The 19,895-nt window shown below is 45.7% G+C and overlaps 1 protein-coding gene across 1 annotated transcript in view; it reads left to right on the top strand.

The window, feature by feature from the left end:
* Positions 1–11,738: 11,738 nt before the first annotated feature.
* Positions 11,739–19,895, top strand: part of LOC104402469 (paired box protein Pax-5-like) — a gene marked incomplete at its 3' end in the record, with an annotated part of 48,607 nt that continues 40,450 nt past the window's right edge. Inside the window, exons 1-2 of the mRNA XM_010010355.1 lie at positions 11,739–11,814; positions 12,125–12,300. Of these exons, the coding sequence (XP_010008657.1) occupies positions 11,739–11,814; positions 12,125–12,300 (252 nt within the window). The remainder of the gene's footprint in view (positions 11,815–12,124; positions 12,301–19,895) is intronic.

Raw genomic sequence — 19,895 nt, 5'->3', positions numbered from 1 at the left:
TGATGGAATTGGCAGTGCTGGGTTGACAGTTAGCCTTGACTACTGTAAGGGTCTTTTCCAACCTCAATTATTCTGTGATTCTATAATTCTATGTAAGATCATTACTCTATATTTAAACACTAAAATGATTTTGAACTGGAAATCTAAAACAACTTTGGTTTCAAAGTTTAAGGATGGGGTCTCTCAACATGTTCAGGCTTTTCCCCAGTAGGGCTTTGTGTCATGCACTTGTTCAGAAATGATCGCACTTGCAAGCAAGGTTCAGTTTCAGTCAATCAGTGGTTTCCTACGGAAGTCTCAAAAATTTCCCCATTGCTGCAGGTTTGCAAAGCAGTCAAAATTGCATCCCCTGAGCTTGGCTGGTAGAGCACTGAGCAAACCCAGAGAGGCAAGACCTGTGTCTGCCACTCTGGGTGTTTACTCTCAGACCACAATTACTGATTGATAGAAAGTACTGGTTTGCCAGCAGCTGGCTGTCAGGAGAGAGAGGGAACACTCAGATATATCAGTCTTCAGAAATTATTTGCCAATCTCTAGCCATATATATGTATATATATATTTTTTGGTTATTTACTTATTAATTAATTTAATTATTTTCTTCCCTGAAGGATTTATCCCTTTAGTTGGAGGAGGTGGAATTAGTGAGCTTAGGAAAACAGGTGCAGACATGAGCAAGAGTGCAGTCTCAGCTGGTGACTTGGTGGGGCTGTTCCCAGTGTGCTTGTCTCAAGTGAAGCTGCAGGAACAGGCTTGCCCGCTTGAGAAGTTGTTGGCAGAATTCCTGTGATGCTGCCCCAAAAGTGACCTGCTTGGCCCCCTGAATGAAAGCAGGCTTTGAAATTACAGGAATACATGCAAGTGAGATTCTCCCATGCATGCTTAGTAAGGGCATCTGTGTGATAAGCATAGCGTTCAGGGAGTTATACTGCAGGATAAATAATGTTTATATGATGCTAATTAATTATGATAACTAGCAAAGAGCTACAGTGTTTTTCCTTAAAAGTAAAACTTTGATTAATTTTGTTCTGTGTCCAGTGCATCAGAACATTTAAGGCAGAACCATAAAATATAAACATACGCAGGGATACATTTTCATTGGGTCACCAAATGCCTTTCTCATAGAATCTCGGAATTCTGGAAGGGACCTCAAGGATCCTCTGGTCCAACCTTTTTTGGCAAAGCATAACCTAGACTAGATGTTCCAGCACCCTGTCCAGCCAGATCTTAACAGTGTCCAACACTGGGGAATCCACCTCTTTCCTGGGCAGATTTTTCCAGTGGCTGGAATAATTGCGAAAAATTTTCTTCTTCTGTCCATCCGGAATCTCCCCAGGAGTATCTTGTGCCCATCACTGCTCACCTTTTCCATGGGACTCCTTGTAAAAGGGGAATCTATGCCTTCCCTGTAGCCACCCTTTAAATACTAGAACATGGTGATAAGGTCTCCCCTGAGCCTTTTTTTCCAGGTGTGGCATGTCAGTCGAGTGGGACGCTGACATCTTTATTGCTGCTGGTGATGCCCTTGTTGGCATTCCCCAGCCTCCTCTTGGCTTTCTTTGCTGCATCTGCACACTGTTCACTCATATTGAGCTTGTGTGCCCCAGGACCACCAGACCCCTTTCCACAGAGCTGCTTCCAGCTGGGAAGATCCCAGCCTGTGTTGCACTCTTGGATTGGGTTTTTCCAGGTGCAAGACTTTACACTTGTCCTTATTGAACTCCATAAGGTTCTTGTCAGCCCACTCTTCCAGCCTGTCCATCTCATCCTGCAGGGTGGCTCTCCCTTCCAAAGTGTCCACTTCCCTGCTCAGTTTGGTATCATGAGCAAACTTGGTCATGGTACGTTTGATCCCAGTTCACTTATGAAGACATGGAACAGTGCTGGGCCCAGAACTAGTCCATAGGGGACCCCCCACTGATGACAGGTTGCCAGCTGGAAAAGCAGCTGTTCACCACCAGTCTTGCAGTGTGGCCGGTCACCAGAGATGCCCACACTGCACAGAACACTCATCAAGACTGTAACGTGACAGTTTCCCTAGAAGGAGGTTGTGGGAAACCCAGGTAGACAAAGCTCACCCCACATCAACCGAGCAGGTTACTTTGCGGTAGAAGGTTATGAGGTTTCTCAAACACGATTTGCCCTTGGTGAGTCCCTGGCTTTTCCCAGTCATGTGCTTCATTTGACTTGTGATAGCTCCCACAAGGATTCGTTCCATAACTTTTCCAGGGACTGAAGTAAGACGATGAGCCTATAATTTCCTGGACCCTCCTTTGGGCCCTTTTAGTAGATTGGGGTGATGTAGCCTTCTTCTAGTCTTCTGGGAGAAAGCAGAGGTACCACAATCTCCATGACTTCTCAAAGATGCTGGAGAGCAGCTGACCAGCTTAGTGAGCCAGGCTTTAAACCGAAGGACTCGAAGGGTGTGAGGGGTGCAGAGCTTTGGGTCCAAAGTGGCAACGCTCATGCCATCCCATACAACTAGGGAGTAAGTCAGGCCAACCAAAGCAGCAACAAATGTTCCTTATCTGCCTCCCAGGGTGAGAGCCAGAAGACCAACCGCCTCAAATGTATGTACACCAATGCACACTTTCTGTCATTATCTGTTCTGCAGTTTGAAAAAAGCCAAGAGTGTGGAAGTGCAAGTGCATTTAGAAACCTGAAATAGTGATAAAAAAACCAAACATGATGTTTAACTGCATGCTCGAGCAGCAGCATGGGTGCAAGCTGCAGGCAAATGCTGTGTGCCATCCAACAAAGTGGAAGGTGTCTGTCAGCATTCTTTCTGATTATCCACAATCAGCACTCACACAAAGCTGCTAATACCCTCAGACTTTTCTTGTGCATATATTAAATAAAGCCTCATTTTACAAAATCAAGAACTGTAGTCTCAAGCCTGCAAATGTGCGCTTTTAAAATGAAGCAAGGAAATATCTCAACTGAATGCAGTATAATGGTTACAGGCAAAATGCAAGTAAAACACCATTATAAAATGTAATATAATACACACGTACAAATTTTTACAAGTTACACAAAGTCTAAGTAAGTTGAACAATATTTTTACGTATTTTATCCACATGCAGTAGTCAGAAGAAATTAACTTTTAGAGATCCTCCACAGCTGTGTAATGTGTATTTTTACACCTCAAAATTTTTCTTCAAGCACCCTCTGCAATCTTTTCTCTCACTTTTGCATGCAGTAAATCCAGCCTTGTCATGGGTTGGTTGGTGGTACTGTTTGAATGTGTTGCTAGGAATTTGCATTTCAGGATTAGCAGCACTGCTACTTAGGAGTCCTCTGTGCTTTGTCAAGGCTTTCGGCAGTGCAGTGGTTTGCCATTGGCCACATGTGGGTACACAGCAGTGCTGCTCTTGGTGCTTCTAAGTTTGGCTCCTCGAGTGGGTGTGTGGTTGAGTACTTCACCGCTTCTATTTTGTCTGGGTAAGTTTCCTGAATAGTCCTTTGAGAAGAATTCAAGGTGTTAGGTGGGAATTTTGATTTACTATTTCAAGCTTGCATAGAAAGGTAAGTTTTGACTGGTGACAATTCAATAGCCTGTATTTTTCCCATCAAAATGTCATTTCCTGGGAATGGCAGAAGTTTGATCATCTCTGTAAGGTCCACACAGGCTGTAGGTGCTGCAGGGCATGCAATGCTCACAGTGTGCAAACTCCCTCAGGTCCATTTTCTGTGCCAGCGTCCATGGTGTTTCACTGCACCAGGGTAAGAGGTGCCCCAGAGTTACTGTGTCAAGTGTTCACTCCTCTTTGCGCAGACCCTGCTGGGCTGCATTTTCATGTCCTACCACTGTGTTTCCTTTGGCTGTCAGATTCTGCTCTCCTAGTATTTTTCAGAGCTGTAAATCCTCTCACAGTTGGTCATAACCAAAGACCAGTTTGACATTTCCAAAGCTATGCAATGCACAGTTTTGTCTTCAGCTTGCTTTAGTCTGTGTTTGCCCAAGCATACCTAGAAATGATTTTTTGGAAACAAACGATGAAAGAATGTGTTCTTCATATAGAAGTAGGTACAGACTGTGTTAAAATTGCTTCAATGAGCTTTTAACAGTCATTTAAAAATGCACTTTGAGCTGGGAGTACATGACATCAGTTGCACATCTCGACAGCTTGTGGCTGAACACAGCTTCGAAAGATGGATTAGGAAAAGAATCAGTTTCTCACAATCATTTGTTAATAGAATTGCCATGACTTACTTTATATATACAGTCTCTGCAGTTATATCTCCCTTTAAATATTATAGAAGTTACAGAAATGTAAGCCTGTTCCTATGGTATGCTGCAGCTGGCAAAGGGGTCCAGCTGCCCCGGGGTGTTTGTTCAGGTCTCCACAGCTCCCTGAGGCCCCAGGAGCCATGTGGGGATTGCACATGCCCACTGTGTGCGAGCTGGGCTCAGGCATCCATGCTATCTAGCTCAGCCTCTTCTTTTTAACCCCTGTCCCTGCATTTCTGAATTCCCTGCTGAGGGTCCAGGGGTATCACTGCCATAATTTTTGCCACTTTTTAAAACTCCATCAGAAGAACAATCAGAAACCCCATGGCAGCTCCACTACTCCCTTGAGCCACTGACCTCAGATGATCTCTGCCCTGTGATGGGCCTAGTTGCTGTGGGCATGACCATGGCTCCTCGAGGTGCTTTGTGGGGGCTGACAACCCATACTGCTCATCAGATTGCTGTCCCTTGTGTGCCCAGACCTCTGCTGGGGTGCGCACGATTGTGCAGCGAGCTTTACTGCTGCTCTAGAGCATCGTGTGGGGGATGGTCCAGAGAGCCCCAGGGTGCCTGGCCCCCTTCTGCCTCCACATCCCTCACTGTAGCCACTGGGCAGCAGAGGAAGCACAGGTCTGCCCAGGACACTGACCCAGCTGGAAGTACTCCAGTAACCATCTGCCCACCTGCACATGGTGCTGTGGGCAGCAGTGATGGGGCTGCATTCTGTGCGTCCAAAGCTTGTGGTATGGTCAAAGTCCATCCTGCGGACAGCCCTTGCAGGTGCACAAGCAATCTGGCTCCACTCCGTGGCGCTATTTGCACAGTTGCCTGTTCGGATGGATGGGCAGTCAGGTTCACTGTTCACTAGTGTTAGGGCTGCCAAGGTGCCAGGTCCCACCACCCTTATGCTGACTGCTCCAGAGTGAAGTGTGGGATAGAGGGGTGACTGCAGGGCTTTCCTAGCACAAACTAGATCTGTAATAAAATTTCTGTGTGCCTACTGCAGGATTAAAATCACTGTAAGAGCAAATGAGCTGTAATCTCATGGGAAATCTGTTCCGTTAAATAAACTCCCTTTTTTTGGTGATGCCCATAACCAGCTCAGTGGTGCAGCTTTGCAGCTGTGGAGTTGCACCCTGGGTGTGCAATAACGCTGTTGGGTGGCACCTTGTGGGTGTACATGCATGGCTTCAGCTCATACATCTTGTGGGTCTATAGCATGGCTCCAGCTCATACACCAGGGAGGACCTCCAGCTCCTCTTAAAGAGCAGATACAAATGTTTTCACAGTGGAGAGAAACTCCATCACTTCTCTAGAGGTGTCTGTTTGATGATAAAAGTGCTAATCACTGTGCTGATGAGTATTTTAGGAAGAGCAGGACAGGCCAATAATGCAGCTCTGCTCCTTTGGTCTTTCTTCTTCCTTTTCCTGGTGTGAGTGCAAACATGGTGCTGAGTGTACAGGCACTGGGCAGCTGCCTGCCAGATGTGCTCAGCATGGCAGATGTGTGCTGGGAGCGGGGAGGTACAGCCTGGTTCATGGACCATGCACGGGGTGAAGGCAGCCTGCCAAGAGCTAGGACTCCCCCTTGCTGCTGGCTGGGGTGAGGGTAGCTGGGACCAGGGTGGCCACACAGTCCAAACAGCTATTGACTGGGTGGTCCCCTGGGGGACTGTGAAGAAGCAAAGGGCAGGAGGGTGGACAGGCCAGGGGTAAGCATGGTGGCAGCCATGCATTTAATTAAACAGGAGGCGGGACATCACTGAAGAGCCATGGCCATCCGGTGCATGGTGGCTGCTGGCCAGCCCTGCTCCTGTGGGGTCTGCAGATGTGCTGGGCCGTGTTTGGCCAGGGCTGTCCCCTGGGGCAATGTGTGTACGTATTGACAGCGTGCGCAGAGGCCAGTTTGCAGCTTGTGCTGTACCCCAGGGCTGGAGCGCAGGTGTGCCACAAACCTGGTATTTTCCCTGCCTGTCCCAGTGGGGGACAGCGTGGGGTGGGATCAAAGAGAGGGCATGGGGCTCTGTCCACTGGAACTCCTCATGTCCTCACACCCATCCCAACTGCGAAATTGGTAAAATACACGTAAAAACAGAATGCAAAGGTGGGAATGCTCAGCAACTCCTGAGTTTTTCCAAGTGCGGAGTCATGACAATGTGCTGCCGTTGGCAGATGCTGGTCTCTGCATCTCCAGGAGGAGCAGGGCTGGTAGAAGTATATCTAGCAGGTCAAGCCTTGAAATGAAGAAGCAATAAGCCACTGAAATGGTACTATCACCGAAACATGATTGATCAATTGAATTCTATCAGAGACAGTGGGCACTGAGATTAACTCGGGCCTGATGGGTTCAATGAGTTAAAGCATGATGTTCATTTCAGCTTCATTTCACCAGTCTTTGCTTGTGAAATTGGTCAATCAATAGAGGTTGAAGATCATATATATATATTGGTGACCATCTTATAGGGAATATAATCTAGCGTAGTCAGCTCCTGACTCTGGCTGCCTTCAGTGGGTAATGGAGACAGAGCAGAGACTCTATCAGTGCCATCGAAATGGCCTGATATCTTCTCCAAATGAAAAGTATTTTTGGATCTCTGATGATTTCTCTCTCCCCCCTCCCCGACCTATTGCAAAACCCATACCTGTCTTTGTGAAATATAGTGATTTCTCTTGAAAATACTTTTGCAGTGATCAGCTTTATACACTTCTAAATATAATGCTTCTTTTTTGTGATACTGTCCTTTGAAAAAATAAATAATAGTGCTTATAAGACTCAAGTAATGCAAAGGCAAAGATCTTTCACTGCACATGTGGCCCTGAAATTAACACTTTACTGGGAAGAGCATGAGACTGCTGTCTGCCAAATGTACACAGTCCCAAGAAGGTGGCATGAAAATTCAGTTTATGTTTTTAAACAAAGCTTTCCAAATGGTAATTAAACAAAGTCTTTATCTTCTCTAGACTAATTTACAGGCATGCTACAAGGAAACAAATCACCTTTTTGCCTCCTGGTAATATTTCATTTGCTTCATAATGTTTTAAATGTGGTGAATAACATCCTTCCTAATTAGCCTGCATTTCCCTATAAGGTGCAGTAATTACGTATGATACCAGGTAATGATGTTGGACAGAACAAATTAGGGACAGAAACCATGTCCTTTATGCATATGGGCTGTTCATGGTGCTAGCTATTTACTTCCTTAATCTACCCTGTAAAGCCACATTATTTAAAGAAAGAAACTAATCTGAAAATCCGAAACCAGAAGATTCTCTTTTCTTCAGAAGAACACTACATAAGACACATGTACCATGGAGGTGTGCACTTTGTGATACATCATTACTGTTGATAACACCGGAAATACTCCAGCTGAATTTGTGGATGGGACCTGTTTCTCAGCTGCTGTCACCTGGCTAGATTTTCGAGTGGACCTGCACTCACTCAGACCAGGGCAGGGTCTATCCTGTGCTATTTCACAGTGACACTTATAATGCAGGAGTCAGGTTGTGATGTTGTTTCTCTGAATAAAACAGGCAAGGTGGAGCTGATATTTTTCTTTATTTCTGTGTTTTTAACAGGTATGTCTGTATTTTGCATATGTTTTGCCTTTTTTTAATACTAAGCTCTAGGGCTTTTAAACATGCTCTAGTGTTTCGTGAAGATAGGGTCTAGGGTCACTTGCTCTCCTTGTTTTGGCCTATAGTCTCTGAAATGTATAAGAAAAACACTGTTTTAAATCAAGTGAGTTACAGGGTGAGTATTACTAAACGTCTGATTTAGGCGTATTTAGCAATTTCAAATATTCTCCTGTTTCAGAAAACATGTCATGGACAAGTACTTAATGTAAGAGTATGCTGAAAAAAAGAGATCAGAGTTTATCAAATTCTTTAAAATGGTCTTGCCATTTGATTAGGTCCTCAGAAAATACTTGCTCTTAATTGACATAGTATTTCTGGATGATACCCACACCATTTAGGCAGCCTTTTGTCAGCAAGACTGTGCATGGCACCTCTTCTCAGAGGTGCACCTGTTCTGTGTCACTGGGACTCTGCCCCATGCAGAGGTTGTACCTGACACAGTAAGTCCTCCAGCTGCACATGCAGAGATGTGTGCACCAAAGAGGAGCTGAGCCGGTGTCCAGAGCGGGGCTGTGTGCCTTGGAGGGACTGGGATCAGGCTGGTGGGAGACAGCAGAGCAGATCCAGCATTTGCTAGGGCCTAGTGCTGGCAGACCGGGAGGCAGGGACTCTCCCCAGCGCATCAGGGCAGGTCTGGGGGCAGGGGCTGACTGATACTCCCAGGCAGGACGGCACTTCTGGCCTTGTGCTGGGAAGGAAGAGCACTGCATCCCAGGTAGTTCAGAAAGTTGTGGTCTGGCAAAACCCTCTTGTCCCGTCTGTGTGATCTGCTGGAGATGAGGGATGAAACCCTTGTCTGAGAAGAATGTCCTCTTTTGCATTAAGGAGGGTATTTTATCTGTGCCCTTCATTAGCATTTCTAGAAAGATGCCACTGGACTGGGAACTAATTGTTTTGCAGAGTAGGTAGGTACACATGTAGTGCTGCTGTCAACAAAATGTAACCCTCCTAGGTGGATGCATTGATTATATGAAAAATGTTTTTACCACTCCCTGGAGCCTATTTATAAAACAAACTGTTTCAAACCTGCCAACAGTATTTTAATTATCGAAGATATCGTAGTGTATTTAAACAAAGCATAATGCTAATGGTAATTATCTCACATTTATATAATGTCTAACAGCCAAATACATCCCAAAGACCTTTACGAACTTTTGGATGTCATGAACAGTGTATAAAACGTCTTGAGCAGCAAAATCCATCACTTCCCTGCAATTAGCTCGAGTTTGGGAAACACTGTGAAAGAACAAGCTATTCCTTCGTTCACACAATGCGGAAAGGGGCGGGTAACGAGGGCCAGTGATGTTTGGGTGGTCCCCAGACTCCTCTCACACAGGTACTGGATCCTCTGGGCAGTGACAGCCATACCGTGATCGGAGACTGCCCCATTCCTTCCAGCTCCCTCCCTGGCAGCAGCTCTGCATGTGGTGTTCCTCTTTGTGCAGCCCAGCAGTGGAGGGAAGTGCGTCTCAGAAGCTGATCCTATCTCAGGTGCTCAGGATGGCAAGTGGCAGCCACAGCAAACTGAGCTGTGTGGATGGCTAGAGAGACAGCCCTCTATGGCTGGCTGTGCAGGGAGTGCTTCCAGCACTGTACCAAATGCTGGCCTTGAGACCAAGTCCCTCCAGAGCCCCACCAACCATCTCAGTGTGATTTTATCTCTCACTGTATTGCCCAGAACTGTGCAGCAAGGCGTTTTATCCATGGCCTCCCTCCCGGGTTTCTCTGGTACAATGTTTGTCTGGATTTCCCTTGCAGAGGGATCTCTTCTTCTCTTCCTTGTATTTCTTGGGATGTTTGGTGGCAGGCTTACAGGGTGGTCCCTTGCCTTGCCTCCCCTTGGAAGGAAGGGAGTGAGGGATGGATGTGGCCAAGCTGGCGCAACGAGTACTTCATTGTGTCTCCATACGGGCCTGTCCCGAGTCCCTCTGGATATCGTGCTTCTGGATCTGGGGCAGGAGCCAAGCTCCCAGGACAACTCTGCTGAACACCCAGCCCCAGGGCCTGTCTCTGGCCAAGGCTGCTGTACCATGCTTTGATTACATCTGGCTTCTATTCTCCAAGACTTTCACCCCCAGAAATCCGGAGCTGTGCTCTGTAATGAACATGCTGCTGCTGAAACGCTGGTTGGCTGCTCTGATTTAAATATGATGGGGTTCTTATTATACACCTGATGCCTGGGTGTATAAACAACGCACTGTATAAACACTGTGCTGGCATTGCCAAGAACATTTTCCAGGTCATGCCACATCTTGGATCATTTCACTCCTTTTCATCACCCCCTCTAGACCGAAACTGCATAAAGCTTTAACTTTGATGCCAAATTGTGAATAACCTTAGTTTAACCTGAAATTTAAAGCCAGTGTTTCCATGCTCCAGAGGCAGGGTCTCCCTGGCCCTTTGCTACCATGCAGCTAGCAACCAGAATTTTAATTTTATAGGCTATGGTTGACTAGACCCATACCAGCTCTATTAGACATTGTTTGATTTAGAGTAGTAAAAAAAAAAGTATATATATATATATGCTTTTATATATATATATTTAAAGATACAGTGCTTTCCTATATCCCTTTGTATTTTTTCACAGCTCTTTACATATGCTTAGACTTCGTATTCAGAGGACAGGTTCAGAGGTTTTTTTCCCTGTGTGGAAGAAACTGATCCTTTCACTTCATAAAAACCAACACTGTCTAGTTTTGATTTTAGTTGCATGACTTTGTGTAAACAGGTAAAACCAAAGCTGTTGTTACCTAAATTGCTGAACTACAATTTAGGAGGAAGTTTCCAGTATTAATTGCTGACATCAAATGCCTGTTCACTGTAAACAGTTTGTTACAGAGAGTGAGCTAGGTTGAAAAAATACTTCATGTGTTGTTCCCCAGTTTGAGAGCTCTGCCTGAAAGCAGCCTGGTTTTCTGGATACACAGTTTTCTGCAAAATCCAGCTGTGCTGAAGGGTGATCTCAAATCAATAGTCCTTTCTGAAAAGTCTTGTCCACTGGGCACCACCTGGGTTACGCACACGTCTGCAGCCAAAACTGGTGTCTACAGCAGCAGGGTGTCTTTGCACAGATTTCCTCATACTTGCTGTCAAAAAACTTGATGCAAAATCTACCAGAAAAGTCCTGAGTGATGTTATTCCTCTGCAGGCTTCTTGGACAGTAAGCAACTGCAACACTCACGAAAATCTTGTTGCCCAGGGTGCATTTGAATTCTGCTCCTCAGAACTATCTTGGCAGCAAGATTCTATTTTTAAAATGTTTCCTCCCTCTGTCTAGTGTGGTCTTGCCATCTGGAGAAGAAATCTGGTATTTACTTGTTGTTCTTGGAGTTCCACCTCCTGGAATCCTGGGAATACTGCAGACCTCTGCTTTCAGTGCATAAAAGATACATTTCTAGCACTGACAGGTGAAGGAAGACTAGAAAACCACTGTGAATCTGCAAAAAGCAAATTGAAACAAGCCCCTGTATTGCAGGAGTCTTTGAACTGCCAATCTAAACATTTTCCAAACTTGTCTCATGGCTTTTCAGCCATGGGCAGTCACTTATGACTTCTGCTAAAAATCTCTGCCAGAGGGGAGAGAGACATAAACATGCTGTGGAGCCCAGGCTTTCATCATACTGATAAGTTTAAGGAATACAAAGTGAAACTGCAGTGCCAAGAGAGTGCATCGCATCAGGCCTTGTTGAGGGTGTCATGGTGGTAACTCAGCCCTGGGACATCCTCTCTCAGTACGGTGGGAGATGGTGCTGGATGGAGAGTCGCTGGTTCCTGACAAGGGGCACATCATAGCTCAGTGCTCGGCACAGGATGGAGCTGAGCAAGACTTGCTGGTACGCAGGAAGGGGTGAAGAGTTTTGTGTGACTGGGCAAAATGGATCTGCTGGAGCTGACCCAAGTTGACTGTGACTGCAGCACAGGTGGTGTGCTTGATTCTTCTGTGTCCTCTGGTATCCAGACCACAAACCAAACATGTTCTCAGGTGGTGCAGCAAAAGTCATGCAAGCAAGGATGTCACCATTATCCTGCTTTTGTCCTTCCTTTAAATCATGTGTGAAATGGTTAATGGTAAATTGTGTTGAGGGTTGGCTGTAATGCAGGACTGGTTAATGTGTCTTGCTTGTAACCTTCTTTCAAAAGAGTCTTCATGGTATCACCATGCTGGTACCCACATCTATTCAAGGGATAAAATTAAACATTTATATGTAGGTCTCACCGTTGTGATGACTACTTACTCTCCTTCTCTCTCGTCTTTGAAAGGTATTCAGGAATCTCCAGTACCAAATGGCCATTCTCTCCCAGGCAGAGATTTTCTTCGGAAACAGATGCGAGGAGACCTTTTCACCCAGCAGCAGCTAGAAGTCTTGGATCGAGTCTTCGAGAGGCAACATTATTCTGACATTTTCACAACAACTGAGCCCATCAAACCAGAGCAGGTACTACTACAAATGTTCAGCATTTTCCAGATACACTTTTTACTGACAGAGGTCTATTTGGTGGACATCACCAAATGCGTCTCAGGAGTGTCAGTAGAAGAACATGGATAAACGTGTTGTGTCAAGCTCTTCTCAGCTAAGCTTCTCTCAGCTGAGTGCACATTAGACATAAATACTGAGTTTTAAAAAATGAAGAAAAACACTTGTGTAAACATTAGCAAGTGTTTAGATACGAAATTACATCTGGCCTGGACCAGTTACATTAAGTGAGTCTTTAAAGAATGTCACATCTTCTGATGCTTTTGTTAAATCAAAAGCAGGCTCTGCAGGTAACAAGGAGAAGACGTGCAAAACCCAGTGGCTAATTTTGGTTCATAGTTAACATGATTGTGCACACAAATTAGATTTTTGTATCCAGAAATGGCTTATTATGCATGTAATTGGCCATTTGCTGAGAGAAATACCCAATTAGTATGTGAAGGTAAATTAGTTGCACCTACAGATTAGCAGTGTGTTTGAGAAGGACTTGGCACTAATTTTTTGGGAAAGTTCTATTTTTGCAGGCGCAATACAGAAGCGCATGCAAAACCTGATGAGCTATGTCTCTCTGTGTTCTTGGGCAGCGGCCTTTAATTTAGAGGTAGAAATGAATATATTGCTGTCAGCTCCAGTATAGGTGTAGCTGGCTACTTAATGAGGTATCTAGTCATTAATTTTCAGTGTTAATATTAGACCTACTTTTTAGCAAGGTGGATGGACTTCCTGAACTGCAAACACTGATTTCCCTTGGAGGAACCTGTACATTTGAGGGTCATTGGAGATTATCTCATGACAGCCAGCTACCATCATGGCTTCAGTTAAGGAATAGGTATCGGTATCAATTTATTAAAAAATAATTACTTATGCTGAAAATCATATGGTAGAATAGAAATTCCTCATGCCTTTAAGCTCACATCTGTCATTTGTTATTTCATTCATAGCGCCATTTGCTTTTCACCAGCTTCTGCTGGTTTTGTGGTTTCCCTTGTTTATATTTGCTAAGAAACTGCATAAAAGATACATTTCTAGCACTGACAGGTGAAGGAAGACTAGAAAACCACTGTGAATCTGCAAAAAGCAAATTGAAACAAGCCCCTGTATTGCAGGAGTCTTTGAACTGCCAATCTAAACATTTTCCAAACTTGTCTCATGGCTTTTCAGCCATGGGCAGTCACTTATGACTTCTGCTAAAAATCTCTGCCAGAGGGGAGAGAGACATAAACATGCTGCAGAACTGAACTCAAGATGGAAAAAGATAGGGGAGTTGCTGAGGTCAATTTGGGTTTTTTTGGTGAGGAGAGACACTCAGCGCCTCTGGAAGGTGAAATGGCCTCCGTGTACCACTAGATGGTGGTTATCCCATCCGAACGCGACTGATACTGGAGAGGACTGGCGCTGCACCCACTCTTGCAGCGAGCCTTTTAGTGCTGATCACTTGGAAGTTGTGTGGTGTTAGATTTGTCCCCGTGGAACTTTTACATGCAACAAAATTCCTTACGAAGAGAGCAGTGATAGAAGAGGATTGTTTATTCGTTTCTCTGAAGTCTCTGAGTCATGCAGGACTGTAGCTCAGTCCATCAGTGAGTGAACTCTTATGCAGACAAACTTTTAATGGTTTAATAGGAAGAATGGGAGAACTAAATGATGGTGTTGCTGAAATATTATCTCGATTGTCAAATCTGGCATATTCAGCTGTTGGTGGAGCAGGGAGCTCCCTGGATTCATGTAAGAAGCTGTGACTAGAATGGCTGTGCAGTCAGATTTTTAAGATTGGAGATACACAGCTATTAGTTTGATTAACAGAGTACTCTCTGTATGGCCTGGGAAGTCAGATGCTGAGAAATATGATACTATCATCTACGAAAGGTGTTGAGCAGAACTGCCTTGCGTGGTTAAGGGCTCGTGGCTGTTTGGGGTTGGCTTCTGCCTTTTGGTGGCGTGTAAAGCTTTCGACAAGAACGTATGTGTTCTGTGTGAACCACCTCTCTTCACAATGGTGTGGTATGAACTCCACCTGTTACCTGAAGCAGTCGTGTTTTACCTTTTTGGTGAGCCAAGCAAAGCTGTCAGAATACTTAACCACAGTGGAAAAGCTGTCTGGATCAATTAGTAAGGCCAAAGAAATCAGTGAGAAAGAAAACACTGAGAACATTAATGGTGTGATTTGGAAAACCAGTTTTGTCCCTGCAATAGATTGTTGTAGTAAACCAAGACTTCCAGAGTGCTGCTGAAACCAGAAGTGGTGCTTTAGGAGCTAAGTCAGCAGTGGAAGTATGGAGTGCTGAGCTAGTTCTATAGAGGAAAATAAGAAAAAGATGATCCTCCCCATAAAGAGGTGTGACAAGAAGTCTAGTAGGAGCTGCTGACCTACTGCTTATCTGCTTTCTTAGAAATTTGGTCCAGTAGCAGCCAGCTGAATTACCATTAATTTTACTTGGGCACAAAAACTTGATGTCCATGTGCTGTTCACCTGAGGAGGACTTCAGGTATTTTATTGGAAGAATTGCCATTCTCTAGACAAGGAAGTTCCTTTTTCTCCCTGTTTGGTGTCTCTTTTCTAAGTGTTCCTCCTCGCTTGTGTGCTGGGAACAGTCTCTTGGCAATGGTGAGTTTTGGCATGGGGGGACAGGTCCCTCCTACCTAGCAAAGCATTTGCAGCCTCAGCACACTTGGCCCCTGGCTGAAGGCTGACCCCAAAGTCCTCCTGATGCCTTTTCTGGGAAAAATTTGGGGTTGGAAAGTGTGCTGTTGGAAAGTCTACATTGACTCTCATATAGGTAGACAAGTTTGATGGGTTGTGTGGGACTGCAAAACCTTTTACTTTAAGTGCTTCCAGTCTACTTCCTTTACTTTTCCATTTTTAATGTCTCCCTCAGTTCACCTGTATGAACTGGAGACTCATGAGTTCTTTCTCACCTCAAAATGTGCTGTGCTGTAGGCAAGCATCGTCTGAGTTTTCACATCTGCTGTAAGCTGTGCCTTCTACAGAGGGACCCACAGGGAATCAATACTTGTCTTCAGGGAAGGGCTTACACAACAATGGGGGAGAAGGCAACCACTCAGCAGTGACAGAAAATTAAATATCAGGCAGTCCTTTGTTCAGAAACAGTGCCCATCGCATGCGCTGGATGAGGCAGGTGTCCCACCATGGGTTCATGTAGTTAACTATCTGGAGAAGAGAAGGCTCCAGGGAGGCCTTAAAGCAGCTTCCAGTTCCTAAAGGGGCTATAAGAAACCTGGAGAGGAGCTTTTGACAAGGGTCTGTAGGGACAGGACAAGAGGGAATGGCTTTAACCTGACAGAGGGGAGATTGAGATGAGCTCTTAGGCAGAAGTTCTTCCCTGTGAGGGTGGTGAGGCCCTGGCACAGGTTGCCCAGAGAAGCTGTGGCTACCCCATCCCTGGCAGTGCTCAAGGCCAGGTTGAACAGGGCTTGGAGCAACCTGGTCTAGTGGAAGGCGTCTCTGCCCATGGCAAGGGGTTGGGACTGAATAAACTTTAAGGTCTCTTCCAATCCAAATCAGTCTGCGATTCTATGATTCTATGACTGTGTGTGTTGGGGGCCAGAAGTGAGGCATCTCCTATTATGTGCCTCATTTTGTAATGTAGATCCCATCAGTGCAGCTGTGCATGCATGGGTGTGTTCTCTGCAGCATGGATGTACCATACCTGTGCTTGTGGGGCATGAGAAACCTTGGATGGCAGGTGAAGTCCTGCAGCTGGGAGCAGGGGAGCCTGAGGAGCCCAAATGGAGTGAAGCTCTCATGTGTCTGTATGTTCTGGGCAAGTAACCAAAGCATAAAATCAGTACTCTAGAAGCACCCTGGTCTGCTTTTCCCTGACAGAACTCTGCTATAAACATGAATTCTTGCATAAAAGGAATGCCTTTCCCTCACATTTGTGCACTTTTGTGCTCATTTTTTTGCGAACAGCCCATGATTGATTTGCACTGGCTGCAAATGTTCATGGAAAACTGATTTCACAGATTTGAAGGCATGGATTTGGAAATGCATATAGCAGTGTGTTTACAACACCGTTGTTGTACCACTGTTCTGTTCATGGCTCGTGGCCACCAGCATTGTGCAGCTCTTTTCATCAGCTACGACAAAGTCCATGCCTTCAAGGTCACATAATCCTTATGTCTTGAAGAAGGAAAGCCTTCACAGCATCTGCCTCCTGGGCTGGCAGTGGTTTCCGTTCTCCTCTCCATGCCTCTTGGGTTATGTGTAGATGGACCCTGCTGCTCCCTGGTGTGTTGGCTCCAGTGCAGTTCCCCTGCCCACACGAAGGGCTGTTAGAGCTAGCACAAATGTGCTACAGATAGATAGAGCATTCCACATCCAGGCTTCCCTCAGAGCAAAGCTGTACTGACAGAAGGAGCCAGCCCTGGCATTGTGCTGTACGGCTATGTCCACAGCAGACAAGGTACTCCAGCCTGGCCCTTGTCATAGGCAAAACCCCACTGTTCATGATCACTGCACCAACAATTCAGATTTTATCTAGAACTGGCACTCATCCTATGCCCTTCCTATGCACAGAGTTGCTACACTGAGTGGGCTGATTTTCCAGTGCGTAGTCCATTAAGAGAATCCAGCTGGAGGAACTGGACATGTTGGCTGTACCCAGCAAACCAAGGGTTTGCATGGCTGAGGCTGATCGTCCTTTGGTGGCTTCCTGCAATCCAGCCAGAAGGATGGAGGATGGAGCTCCCCGGGAAGCTGTCCTGGGCAGGCCCAGCCGGTAGCATTGGCCATGTGAACTGTGGACTCAAATGCATTCACCAGCAGAAGCACGGACAGGAGATGTTCCTGAAGATTGAGACCCAGGAAACAGCTGTGACCTGGGGGACTTCAGGCCTGGAAGGGTGGATAGGTGCAGGAAGGCCCTGTCAAAGTGGGCTGGGGTGAAGCCTGGAGCTTCCAGACCAACGTGCTTTTTGTGGCTGTAAGAGAGGGGGATTAGTACCTCTAAGGGGAAGACTGTGGGATGAAGGATCTATAGCAGGATCAGCTCAATAGGAGAAGCAGTACATTAATTTCCCCAGAATAAAAAAGAGAATTATCTATGCTGGATTTCTGTCCACAACAGAAATGGATTCTCTTGTATTTTCAGCTTCACACATGGGCCCAATCAAATACTCTTTGAAGCCAAGAGTAATATTTCTATTGACTTCAATAGATTTTAGATCAGGGCCATAATGAGCCATAACATGATGTGACCAGATTCAACACTATGTAGGTCACTGACTTAGAAGAGAACTGCTTGCCTCTAATAGCAGATAATTCCCAGGCCCTTGCTCATGCTTTCCCATTGCTTTTAGCTAGAACTAAACTGAATATCTGTTTTCAGATTAATTTCTGGATAAAATGTCAATATTTTGGGCTGAGGTACAAACCAGTAACCTGGCAAACATACAGTAGTATATGTATTCTTGGCATACAGCGCAGATAAGTCTAAATCTGAAGCATAGGCAGGTGAAATCTGGATAGCTAATGAACCCCTTAAATTTCTAGTAAATTGGAAAAATTGCACAAAGTTGACACCTGATTGTCCTCAGTTTCAGAGACAGTTACAGTGAAGGTCTTCTCTGAACTGACTGAGGGGCTTAAATTCATTTTGAAAATCTTCAGGTTTCACTTCCTGTCCAAGTATGCTCTAGCTTTGAAAGAGGAATGTTGTTTTTTCACTGTAAGGAGCTGTGTAGGATGGTGTGTTTGCAAGAGTGCTGCTCCTGAGAGCTCAGAAGTGCACAGTCCTCCTTATAATATTGGGGTTTGATCTTCAGGAATAACAGGGAAAGTCCTAGTTAAAGCCAGGAAGTGTGACCCATCTGTTTTAAATGTGCACAGTACTCTCAAAATATAGTTATTGGAGAAACAGAAGGAAGGAATAAACTGCAGGACCATATGATTGATCCTGGTCGCTGGAGTGTTGATAATACGTTTATTCCTGAAGAACACGACCTTTGGGTGGATAAAGGCTGCTGAGCATCTTAAAAAAATCTGACACTTGCAATGAGAGAGGCAGAGCTGATATTTGCTTGTGTTTGCCCAAAACTTTATGTTATCCAGTAACAAAATTATGGAACAGACTCATAGCCATATTTGAATGTTCGGAGTCTTGATCTGCCAACTGCAGAAGTGATTTGAGCATGTAAACGCAAGTTCTTACCCATGGTTTGTGTGACAGGTAAAAGAAGAGCAAGGTGAAAAGGAAAACAAAACAACAATGTATGGCTCAGCAAATGGACAAAAAAAAAGTAAAATTGAGAAAGATAAGCAAGAAAAGGAAGAGGCAAAGTGGACTACATCATCAACCTGCCAGCTCTATAGACAGCTCCTTAAATGCAGGCAGGAGTCCATCAGGCAGACCTGGGTTCAGCACCCCGAGCTGTGCCAAATGCACCCGCATATCCACTGGGGTGGCGGGGGGTGGATGTGACGATCAGGGTGCTGAGCCCAGGAGAGGCAGGTCTTCCTGCCCGGCTGCCTGCACAACCACCCTTGCCATGGCACTGGGAGCCCCTCTGCCTGCAGAAATAGTCAGGGAAGGGCAAGTGTCAGCAGCAGAAAGACGAGCAGAGAGCAAGGGTGTTCCTGTGGTTTTCACAGCTGTGCTTCTTCCAGCTGAAACATCCTCTACCAGTCTGTGGCTTTATTGGTGGGAGGGAAAAAAAAATCCAACTCTAAAATCCAGACTAAAAGAGCACATCAGGAGAGGAAAAACCTTTCCATATTTACTCTCAGTAGACTATTAAACAACACCAGGCTATTAATTTGGCTTTTGAGTCTTCACTAAAGCCCATAAAAGCACACAGTTGTCAAATGGAGTTCATTTTAATTTCCTTTCAATCACAGTAAATTATTCAGGTGATAAATCAGCTGGGGCAGCCTCCTGGCCGTAATAGAAACCCTAATTCCTGGCTAATTATCCAGCCCATTGGTGCCAGCAGATCAATACCTCTACCAAATGGAAAGGGCACGGGGTCTGAGCAGGCAGGATGGTGCAGGGATGGCAGCTGGGAGCACGGGTGCCCATGACCCCCGCCCTGCATGGGGGCTGTGAGGGGTTAGGCTGTGCAACGATCTCTCCTTTCCATGCTGCTGGAAGGGAATGCATCCCCTCTGGGTCAGCAACCTGGGTGACGGCAGCCATGGTGTGGCCGCCTGCCCCTCTGCCTTCACTGCATACTTTGCAGAGTGGGAGTGGGGTGTGGGTGCCTGCTGGTGGCTTGAGGCGGTTTTGGCACTGTCCCCCTCTGGGGTGACCATGCTGTGCTCTTGCCACTTAGTGGGATGCAGCCCTGGCCTTTTGCTGCAGTTGTTCTGTCGATTCCCGAGTGCGGGACTTTGCTGCTGATCAGCAAGATTAAGTCATGGCAGGGTGCTTGGGTGGTGTAGGAATGGGCTGCTGGCTTCCCAGGGAAAAGGTGTGTGTGCTTTGGGGAAGGACTTGCTCCTCGTGCTGCCCATCTCTGCCAGCTGGTGTTCAAAACTGGCAGAGACTGTGAGAGTCTCCTTTGAGGGAGTCAGAGGCTACCTATGCTGGTGATAATGT

Source organism: Nestor notabilis, unplaced genomic scaffold (genome assembly GCF_000696875.1).
Source record: "Nestor notabilis isolate BGI_N333 unplaced genomic scaffold, ASM69687v1 scaffold11332, whole genome shotgun sequence".
NCBI lineage: Eukaryota > Metazoa > Chordata > Aves > Psittaciformes > Psittacidae > Nestor > Nestor notabilis.
Note: the sequence above shows the minus strand (reverse complement) of the source record. Positions and strands in the feature narration are given on the sequence as shown.